Below are 11,927 nucleotides of genomic sequence, written 5' to 3'. Positions count from 1 at the left end.
AATCTCTTCTTGGATTTACGTCGACTAACTTACGGCGTGATCTATGATATGCGAATTTGGGTTGTAACATATAAATACCGATAATCTTCATTAACTGGGCACCTCGTATCCTTCTTCATCTTGCTTCTTTTACTTGTTCAAACTCGTATCTATCTTCTGAATCTCTCCTTGCCTTTAAGAATAGGGGTGGATAGATATTCTTACCTTAAGGCTCCTTATCAAGAGGCTTACACGTCTTAGGACACACATGATCTACTGAAGACCTTACATTTACTCATCATAAGCATTGAAAAATCGAGTTCCCATGACTCAACCCTTCCATAGCCATATTCAATCTCTTACCAACTGCCTTTCTGGATGTAGGCGTCATCGTATTATTAATAGTATAGAGTTTAGGAAATTGAGTTCTTACAATTGAGCTCTACCACACGATCTAAAGTAAGAATAAAGAGTGACAGTCCTAAATGTCATGTAGCCTCCTGCTTATAAGTGTGGTGCACGACATACCCATAAATACGACTCTACTAGACACGGCTTGTAGACTCCCTAGGACAGAACTGCTCTGATACCACTTTTTGTCACGCCCCGAACCTGGGGGGAGAGACCGGCACTCGGTGCCTCACCTATCCTTGCGTACCAACTTGCGACTAAAGGACTCTGAACACATAGTGTCATACTTTGGCCATGGGCCACATTGCAAGATAATTGCGAATGCTGACGAAACATCAATATAATGCTGGGTCGACAAGGCCGTCATAACTACTGCAGCTGGCAAACAAACTATACATAAAAGGCCTACAAGCCCAACATACTGCACTAACTGACAAATTATGTCTACAATCCTCTACTGATGGATATATTGTTATCGGAACAGGGCCCCGACCTACTCATATTATATATACATATATACACAAGATGTTCATAAATCTCTAGACCCTGCAACTCCAAAGGGCATAGAGCTTACGGATCAAGCTGAAATTGAGCAACACCTAATGAGGAGGTCTACCCGTCTGTCTGTCTGAACCTGCACGTATGAAATGCAGCGCCCCTAGAAAAGGGACGTCAGTACAAAATAATGTACTGATTATGTAAGGAAATATACTAAAAGCTGAAACTGAACTGATAATATAATAACTGAAAGTAATTGGGAGTCAAAGATAATCTGAAGATATGCACGCCTGCTGATACTGACTCAACTCTCTCAATATAGTAAGTAAAATAGTTGACCGACCTTATAAAGCTCGACATATATAACTCATCTGCCGTAGTAGGCTCGCTCATAGGCGCTCGGCCATACTAGGCTCTGTATCTCGGCCAACAGGGCTCGCTCATAGGTGCTCGGACACAGTAGGCTCGGTATATAACTTACCATATGATCAGAGGTTGACCAATAGGGTCCTGCCTATCGATCATAGCTCGATGGTAGTGAAAATACTGTAATACTGTATATATAGACTCTCTGCTCTCTTGACTGGAAGAAGACAATACTCAATTGAATATGAAGTGCCGATAAGGGAGAATACTGTAACTTATGAGACTAGGAAATGAATATAAATTTGGGAGTATAAACTTCTCTTTATGCCTCGTTATCAAATAAATGTAGTTACTGGATCATGCCAAAATGAAAGAAAGGTTTAGCCTTAACATACCTGAACCGATTCTCTTGACAATTCCTCTAACACACATTAATTGCGGCGAAACATGTAACGGCGGATCGAAGTAGGGGAAAATCCGTATGATATTCTTGAGAAAGATTGAACCGTGTTCTCTTAGAATTACAAATCTCGCTGCTATTACGCAATATAGCTTCGTATAAAATTTTGTTGAAGCAAAATCACATTGCCAATCTATCTCACTTTGTAAATTTGATCATAATCTTGTGTATGCCTTTTTGTTGATGTTTCATCCGTATGTTTGCTGAAATTTCACAAAGACATAAGACTCTTTCACTTTATGAATTTAGAAAGGCTTCCTTAATAGCATATTTCCACCCAAAATTGAGATATATATATATATAAGTAGTGCCACCACCTCCTTAGGCATGATATTGTTGGAAATTTGCTTCCAAAGCTTCATGATCCCACGTGGAATTTTGTCCCCCCAACAATTATCCAAATCTTTACTTAAATAATTATCCACAAAATTCAATTACAAGTTAATCTTCCACTTAAAAATCCATAATTACATAATTATCCATATCATCAATAATTATCTCAAATTATTTAAAATACTACTCATTTTTAACACACCTTATACCCATCACTATCATGGTCATGTGTTACCTTGTATGGCACTAGTCCATAAATACGGGGTATTATAGCTTAGACCATATTTTATCTCAAAATGTCAAACTTTGACGAAATTCACTTTCTTCGATTCACTTGCCCCTATCACCTTCACAAATTTACTTATCACTTGTTTGAAATAGCGTAATACTTATAATATCAAAATAATCTCATTCCCAAGCCTACGTCGATTAATCTTACGATGAAACATTAACGTACGAAAATGCGGGATGTAACATCTCATTTCTGAGCTATCATCAATTTACTTACGGAATACTTTCACGTATGAAAACATGAGGTGTAACAATTATATTGTATATTCTTTGCTTCATTTATTATTTACTAGTGTGCCTGACCTGACCTCGTCACTACTCGACCGAGGTTATGCTTAGCACTTACTGCGTACCATTGTGGTATACTCATGCTACTCTTCTGTACATGCTTTGTGTGCAGATCCAGGTGCTCATTATCAGCCGCATTATCAGTGAGTCGAGACAGCTTTGGAGACTTTAAGGTATATATGTCGCGTCCGCAGACCTCGGAGTCCCCTTCTATTCTTCCCCATGTCAAACACTTCCGGTATTTCTTTTTATTAAACTCTGGTGTATAGAGATACTACTTTTTTTGTAGCTTGTGACTCATGATGTTCCGTGTTTGGGAAAATTGTGTACGTTTAGCGTTTTGGTTATTGTACATGCCGAGCGGCATTGTTATTGGTTGTTCAGAATCTATTGCAGTTAGTTGTTAAATTTTGCTTCCATTATTGATACTTCCGCAATTTGTTAGGCTTACTTAGTGATAGAGACTAGGTACCGTCATGACATATTTTAGAGGGATGTTGGGTCGTGATACCTAAGCTATTAAATTCTTCAGGTGGACCTCATTTCCCATTCAATATTCACTATCTTCTTTAAATGCACTACTTGATTACTGTTACTCTGCAATTTGTGTGAAAGTAAACTACTTCTCACCTTCACAGTTTAAAAAGTTATTTTTTTTTAATAAGTATTTTAACTAGAAATATTATTTGTGACGACCTAACCGGTCGTCTTGAGATTTATAGCCCCGATCCCCTATTAACTGCCTGTCCCGTATCTATTTCTACTATTGTGACTTGCCGGGAGGTTTTGTTTTGGTGTTTGGAGTGTTTTGGGATGCTTAGTCCGTCCCTAAATTGAGGTTTAAGACTTAGGATTTGGACCAAAGTAAGAACTGTGTGAAGACGACTCCGGAATGGAGTTATGTCAGTTCCGTTAGCTCCGTTAGGTGATTTTAACTTAGGGGCGTGTCTGAATTTTATTTTGGAGGTCTGTAGCTCATTTAGGCTTGAAATGGCGAAAGTCGAAGTTTTGGAGAGTTTGACCGGTAATGGACATTTTGATATCGAGGTCGTATTCTGATTCCGAAAGTTGGAGTAGGTCCGTAGGGTTGAATATGACCTGTGTGCAAAATTTGGGGTCAATCAGACGTGGTTTGGTAGGTTTCGGCATCAGTTGTCGAATTTGGAAGTTTCAAGTTCTTAAATTTTGAATCGGAGGGTGAATTGTGTTTTTAGCATTGTTTGGCATGATTTGAGGGCTCGACTAAGTCCGTATGGTATTTTAGGACTGGTTGGTATGTTTGGTTGAGGTCCCGGGGGCCTCGAGTGTGTTTCGAATGCTTAACTGATTGATTTTGGGACTTATGCAACTGTTGAAGCTGATGCACATGATGCAATTGCACCTGTGCACTTTGGGCCATGGAGCCGCAGAAGAAATTTTAGCCCTGTCCAGCTTGGACCGCAGGTGCGGCGATAGATCCGCATAGGCGGAAGAGGAGCGCATGTGCGGGCTTGCAAATGCGACCCTTGTTCGCAGATGCGGACCCAGTCCTCCTTAAGTCATTTTCTCACATGCGATGGAAATTCCACAGGTGCGGTACCTCAGGTGCGGTTGAAGGCTCGAGAAGCGAGATCTCTAGCAAACAAAGGGCCAAATCGAGGGTTCATGTCATTTTTCATCATTTGGACTTCAGAGCTCGGAATTAGGCGATTTTTGGAGGGATTTTTACGTGGGTGTTTGGGGTAAGTGATTCTTACCTAGTTTTGGTTGATTTCCACGATTATGTCTTTAATTTTATCAGTAATTAGTGTTTTGGGGTGGAAAATTGGGAAATATTTGAGAAAAGTTATTAGGCCGAATTTTGGAATTTTGATCTAAATTTTTGTATCGGATTTGAGTAATTTTGGTGCGAGTGAACTCGTGAGTGAATAGGTGTTCATATTTTGTGACTTTTACCCGATTCTGAGACGTGGGGCTGGTAAGGCTTTTTAGGGCGATTTCTAATTTCTTGCTTTAGCTTTGATTTAAGTAGCAAGATTAGTTCCTTCTAGTTATATTTATGATATGTAACTGATTTTGGCTAGATTTGGCCCATTCGGAGTGGGATTTTCATAGAAAGAGCATTGTTACGGATTGATTGAGCTTGGTTCGAGTTAAGTGGCTTGCCTAACCATGTGAGGGGAACCCCCCTTAGGATTTGGTACTGTTTTGATATGTGAGAGTCGTGTACATGAGGTGACGAGTACGTACACGCGCTAATTGTTGTAAAAACTCGATTTTTGCTAAGTAATAACATGTTTCCTTCTTATTTGAGTCATATTACCGTGTGTAGTATCTTGTTAGGTTAGACTAGCATGTCTACTTGCCTTAATTGTTTATCTGAACTCTTTGCAGCAAGTTTAGTGAATCTCTTGATTTTTGTTGACTGTACTTAGTCTAAATTGTAGGATTTCGTATTGTAGTTGCTTAATTCTACTGTTGAGTTGTGTATTTACTTTTGGGACTATGGAATGATATTCTGGGAGATCCCCCTGCATATTTACTTTGGGAATACGGAATGGTATTTCGAGAAATCCCCCTGTTTTTCATATTTACTTTGGGACTACGGAACGGTATTCTGGGAGATCCCCCTGCACATTTACGTTTGGAACTACGAGACGGTATGTCGGGAGATCACTTGTTTTTATCTCTATGTACTGAGTTGTTACTTTTCTATGATTTCATTCTTGTTAAATATCATTCTTTATTTTACTGCGATATTTCATTCTACCTTGTTTTATTATATATATACCAGTAGGGCCCTGACATGGCCTCTTCAGTACTCGACCGAGGTTAGGCTTGGCACTTAGTGACTACCGTTGTGGTGTACTCACGCCTTTCCTACATATGTTTTTCATGTGTATATCCAGGTTCCTCCTACAAGCCTTGTTCTAAGTTGTAATCGTTGTTTGATTTCGGAGACTTGAAGGTACATCTGCCCGCGCACGCAGATCCTCGGAGTCCCCCTCTATCCCCCTATGTTCATTCTTCTCTTATTTTTATATACACTGATGTATAGAGCAGTTAGAACTTCGTAGAATCTTGTGACTTACGGTGTTTCGGGTCTTGGGAATGTTATGTATATTTCGAAAGCTGATTATTGTATATGCCGAGCAGCATCTCAAATGCTTATTTAAAATATCTGTTATATTTAGTTGTTAATTTTCATGTTTTTCATTTCATTTTCGTAAAGTGTTAGACTTACCTAGTCGTAGAGACTACGTTCAATCACTTCAATTCATGCATGGAGAATTTGGGTTATGACAAGTTGGTATCAGAACTCTAGGTTCATAGGTCTCGTGAATCATAAGACAGTTTATTAGAGTCTCATAGATCGGTACGGAGATGTCTGTACTTATCTTCGGGAGGCTATGGAACTGTTAGGAACAACCATACTTCTTTTGATTCCTTGTCGTGCGAGTTATTGGCATCAAATTCTAAATTCTCTATTCTATTCTTTCTTACTGATAGTAAGGACCCGTACTAGGAGATCTGACGACCAGGCACCTGCGCCACCTGCTAGAGCCACCAGAGGCCGAGGCCAGGGTAGAGAACAACCACGCGGTGCAGCCAGAGCACTCACGCGATTTGCGACAGAGGATCCCCCAGAAGCTCCAGCTGGAGGGCAGGCACCGGGGGTTCCTATTGCTACACCAGCCCTCTAGGAGACTCTAGCCCAGTTCATGAGCATGGTCAGCAACTTATCTTAGGATGGATTGATCTCACTAGATCCCGCCACATCTCAGGCCGGGGGAGGGGCACAGACTCTCACACCCCGTACTCCTGAGCAGAGTGTCCAAGTTGATCAGGCCCCAGAATTCATTCCTATGCAGCCGGTAGCTCCAGTTCAGCATGAGACCAGGACAGTCACTTCTGAGGCGGAGCAGCTCAGACTTGAGAGGTACAAGAAGTACCACCCACCTACCTTCATAGGATTGGCTACAAATGATGCTCAGGGTTTTCTGGAGGAGTGTCATCGTATTCTCCGTATTATGGGCATATCAGAGATGAGTGGATATTTTTTAACCACTTTAGAGCTTAGTGGAGCAGCCTATCAGTGGTGGCATGCTTATGAGTTGAGTTGTTCGGACGAGGCAACCTCACTTACATGGATTCAGTTCTCGGATATGTGTTTGAGAGAGTATATCCCTCAGAGCTTCAGAGATGCATGGTGCGCGGAGTTTGAGAAGTTGCGCCAGGGTGGTATGATTTTGTCAAAGTATGCAGTCCGCTTCAGTGAGTTGGCCCGACATGCACCAGCCTTGGTTGCCATATTTCAGGAGAGGGTCCATCGCTTCATTGTGGGGCTCCACCCCAGCATCCGATTCAGTATGGCCAAGGAGTTGGAGATGGATATCTCTTATCAGCAGGTTGTGAGTATTGCCAGGAGATTGGAGGGCATGCTTGCCAGGGACAGAGAGGAGAGAGAGGAGAAGAGGTCTTGAGAGACTAGTTATTATTCTGGAGCTCATTCCCCAGCAGCTCGCCATGGTAGGGGTTATATGAGTCGCCCCATTCACTCAGCTTTTCCAGCTGCCAGTGGTGTTCCCGCCCCTTCTAGGCCCCAGGAGCCTTATTATGCACCACCAGTATCTAGTGTGCCGCCTGCTCGGGGTGCTATTAGCAGCCAGTCCAGTAGACCTGGCCCGAGTTAATCATAGCACCACGCCCTCCGAGGGGTTGTTTTGAGTTTGGCAACACTCGCCATATGGTGAGGGATTGCCCCAGACTTAGGAGGGGTGCACCTCCACAGACTTCTCAGCTACCACGTGCTCCACCGGGTTCTCAGGCCATGATTCCAGCACCAGATACCGCCCCACCTACTCAGCCAGGTCGAGATGGAAGTTTGGGAGGTCGAGGTCGCCCTAGAGGGGGAGGCTAGGCCAGGTATTATGCTCTTCTGGATCGTACAGAGGTAGTTGCTTCCGACTCTATCATTACAGGTATTGTTCTGGTCTGTCATAGAGATGTGTCTGTATTATTTGACATAGGCTCTACATATTCATATGTTTCCTCTTATTTTGCCCCACATTTGGGCGTATCTCGGGATTCTTTGAGTACCCCTGTTTATATGTCTACTCCTATGGGAGATGCTCTTGTTGTGGACCGCGTGTATCGATCGTGTTTGATTGCTCTTAGTGGTTTTGAGACTAGAGTCGATTTATTATTACTCAGTATGGTAGATTTTGATGTTATCTTAGGCATGGACTGGTTGTCACCACATTATGCTATTCTTGATTATCATGCTAAGACCATGATGCGACTATGCCAGGCTTACCGCGATTAGAGTGGAGGGGTACTTTAGAGTATACTCCTCGCAGAGTTATTTCATTTCTCAAGGCTCAACGAATGGTTGAGAAGGGGTGTTCCGCGTATCTAGCTTATGTGAGAGGCATCAATATTGATACCCCTGCAGTTGAGTTAGTTCCATTAGTGAGGGACTTCCCATATGTGTTTCCAACTGATCTTTCGGGCATGCAGCCCGACATAGATATTGATTTTGGCATTGATTTGTTGTCGGGCACTCAACCCATCTCTATTCCTCGATACTGTATGGCTCCTCTTGAGTTGAAGGAGTTAAAGGAGCAGTTGTAAGAGTTTCTTGATAAGGTCTTCATTCAGCCCAGTATGTCGTCTTGGGGTGCTCCAATCTTGTTTGTGAAGAAAAAGGATGGTTCTATGCGTATGTGTATTGATTATCGCCAGCTGAACAAAGTTACAGTGAAGAACAGGTATCCATTTCCTCGTATTAATGACTTATTTGATCAGTTACAGGGTGCCAGGGTGTTTTCTAAGATTGACTTACGTTCAGGCTATCATCAGTTGAAGATTCGGGAGCCAGATATCTCAAAGACTGCTATCAGGACCAGATATGGTCACTATGAGTTTCTTGTTATGTTATTTAGGATGACCAACACCCCAGCAGCCTTTATGCATTTGATGCACAGAGTGTTCCAGCCTTATCTTGACTCCTTCGTCATTGTGTTTATTGACGATATTCTGGTATACTCCTGGCCTTGGGAGATCATGAGCAACACCTAAGGACTGTGCTTCAGACTTCAAGATAAAAGAATTTGTATGCAAAATTTTCAAAGTGTGAGTTTTGGCTAGACTCAGTGTCATTCTTGGGCCATGTAGTATCGAGTGATGGGATCAAGGTGGAGGCAGTGCATAGTTGGCCTAGACCATCATCAGCTACGGAGATCCGCAGTTTTCTTGGTTTGGCAGGCTATTACCATTTTTTTATAGAGGGATTCTCATCTATTGCAGCACATATAACCAGGCTGACCAAGAAGGGTACTCTGTTCTGGTGGACAAAGGAGTGTGAGGAGAGCTTTCAGAAGCTCAAGACGGCTTTGACTACATCCCCAACATTGATATAGCCTACAGGTTAGGGGTCTTACACCGTATATTATGATGCATCGCGGATTGGTCTTGGCGCGGTGTTGATGCAAGATGGTAGGGTGATTGCCTACGCGTCCAGGCAGCTGAAGGTGCATGCGAAGAACTATCTTATCCACGACCTTGAGTTAGCATCTATTATTCATGCCCTGAAGATTTGGCGACACTATTTGTATGGTGTTCCTTATGATATTTACACCGATCATCGAAGTTTACAACATTTGTTCAAGCAAAAGGATCTTAACTTGCATCAGTAGAGGTGGTTGCAGCTACTTAAGGACTATGATATCACCATTTTGTACCACCCAGGGAAGGACAATGTGGAGGCCGATGCTTTGAGTTGTCGTGCAGAGAATTTGGGGAGTTTAGCATATCTTCTAGTAGCAGAGAGACCCTTAGCATTGGATGTTCAGGCCTTAGCCAGCCAGTTTGTGAGATTGGATATTTCTGAGCCGAGTCAATTGTTGGCTTGTGTGGTCTCTCGGTCTTCTCTTTATGATCGTATCAGGGAGCGTCACTATGATGGACACCATCTGTTTGTCCTTAAGGACACAGTCAAGTACGGTGATGCTAAGGAGGTCACCCTTGGGGATGATGGCGCATTGAGGATGCAAGGCAGGCTGTGTGTGCCTAATGTAGATGGTTTGCATGAGTTGATTCTTCAAGAGGCTCATAGCTTGCGGTACTCCATTCATCAAGGTGCCGCAAAGATGTATCAGGAATTGAGGCAACATTACTGGTGGAGGAGGATAAATAAGGACATAGTGGAGTATTTGGCTTGGTGCTTAAATTGCCAGCAGGTGAAGTATGAGCATCAGCGGCGGGGTGGGTTGCTTCAGAAGTTAGAGATTCCGGAGTAGAAATGGGAGCGGATCATTATGAATTTCGTTGTTGGACTCCCAAGGACTCAGTGGAGGTTTGATGCAGTTTGGGTGATTGTGGATAGGCTGACCAAGTAAACTCATTTCATTCCAGTGATGACTACATATTCTTCCAAGCAGTTGGCTAGAATCTACATCCATGAGATCGTCAGGCTTCACAACGTACCAGTATCTATCATCTCTGGCCGGGGTACGCAGTTTACATCACAGTTCTGGATGGCCGTATAGCATGAGTTGGGTACTAGAGTGAAGCTTAGCACAATGTTTTACCCTCAGACGGACGGACAGTCCGAGCGCACTATTAAGATATTAGAGGATATGCTGTGTGCGTGTGTGATGGAGTTCGGAGGGTCATGGGACCAGTTCTTGCCACTTGCGGAGTTTGCCTGCAATAACAGTTATCAGTCAAGCATCGAGATGGAACCGTATGAGGATCTGTATGGTAGACTGTGTCGGTCCCTAGTGGGTTGGTTCGAGTCGGGTGAGGCCCGATTATTGGGTATAAACTTGGTCCAGGATGCCCTCGATAAGGTGAAGATGATTCAGGATCGACTTCGCACATCCCAATCCAAACAGAAGAGTTATGCGGACCGGAAAGTTTGGGATGTAGCATTCATGGTTGGAGAGCGGGTCTTGCTCCGGGTATCGCCTATGAAGGGCATTATGAGGCTCGGAAAGAAGGGCAAGCTGAACCCAAGGTACATTGGTCCTTTTGAGGTTTTGCGACGTGTTGGGCAAGTTGCTTTTGTGATTTCCTTACCTCCCACCCTAGCAGGGGTTCATCCAGTATTCCTCGTTTCTATGCTCCGGTAGTATGACGATGATCCGGCTCATATGTTGTATTTTAGCTCAGTCCAGTTGGACAAGGATCTATCTTATGTTGAGGAGCCAGTGGCTATTTTGGACAGGCAGGTCAGAAAGCTAAGGTCAAAGAACATTGCTTCCGTGAAGGTTCAGTGGATGGGTCAGCCGGTTGAGGAGGCAACTTGGGAGACCAAGCAGGATATCCGTAGCTGTTATCCTCATCTTTTCATAGCTTCAGGTATGTCTCTATACTCGTTCGAGGACGAACGATTATTTTAAGAGGGGGAGGATATGACGAATCTAGTTCTGCTATTGTGACTTACCAGGAGGTTTTATTTTAGTGTTTGGAGTGTTTTGGGACGCTTAGTCCCTAAATAGAGGTTTAAGCCTTAGGATTTGGAACATAGTCGGAACAGTCTGAAAACGACTCTGGAATGGAGGTTCGTCGGTTCCATTAGCTCTATTAGGTGATTTTTTACTTAGGGGCATGTACGGATTATGTTTTGGAGGTATGTAGCTCATTTAGGCTTGAAATGGTGAAAGTTGAAGTTCTGGAGAGTTGGATCGGTATTGGACTTTTTGATATCGGGGTTGGATTCTGATTCTGGAAGTTGGAGTAGGTCCGTAGGGTTGAGTATGACCTGTGTGCAAAATTTGGGGTCAATCGGACGTGGTTCGGTAGGTTTCGGCATCGGTTTGTCGAATTTGGAAGTTTCAAGTTCTTTAAGTTTGAATCGGAGGGTGAATTGTGTTTTTAGAGTTGTTTGGCATAATTTGAGGGTTCGACTAAGTCTGTATGGTATTTTAGGACTTATTGGTATATTTAGTTGAGGTTCCGGCAGCCTCGGGTGTGTTTCGAATGCTTAACGGGTTGAGTTTAGGACTTATGCAATTGCTGAAGCTGTTGCACCTGGTGTAATCGCACCTGCGCACTTTGGGCCACGGGTGCGGTGCCGCAGAAGCAGCCATGGTGTCGGAGAAGCAGTTTTGGCCCTGTCCAGCTGGGACCACAAGTGCGGCGATAGATCTGCAGAAGAGGACACACAGAAGTGGAAGAGGAGCGAAGGTGCGGGCTCATAGATGCGGTCCTTGTTCGCAGATGCGGAACCAATCCCCCTTAAGTCATTTTCGCACCTGTGATGGATTTTTCGCAGGTGCGGTTGAAGGCTCGCAGAAGCGAGATCTCTGGCAGAAAA

At 43.4% G+C, this 11,927-nt stretch overlaps 1 protein-coding gene across 1 annotated transcript; it reads left to right on the top strand.

Annotated features, from left to right (window-relative positions):
- The first annotated feature begins 6,471 nt into the window (after positions 1–6,471).
- On the top strand, positions 6,472–8,239 carry LOC138898367 (uncharacterized). The gene is made up of 2 exons (XM_070184426.1): positions 6,472–7,042; positions 7,917–8,239. Exons 1-2 carry the CDS (start codon positions 6,472–6,474, stop codon positions 8,237–8,239), a joined length of 894 nt encoding a protein of 297 aa, XP_070040527.1.
- Positions 8,240–11,927: the final 3,688 nt, after the last annotated feature.

Source organism: Nicotiana tomentosiformis, chromosome 9, assembly GCF_000390325.3.
Source record: "Nicotiana tomentosiformis chromosome 9, ASM39032v3, whole genome shotgun sequence".
In the NCBI taxonomy this organism is placed as follows: Eukaryota; Viridiplantae; Streptophyta; class Magnoliopsida; order Solanales; family Solanaceae; genus Nicotiana; species Nicotiana tomentosiformis.
The sequence above is the reverse complement of the archived record's forward strand: the minus strand, read 5'-3'. Positions and strand labels throughout refer to the sequence as shown.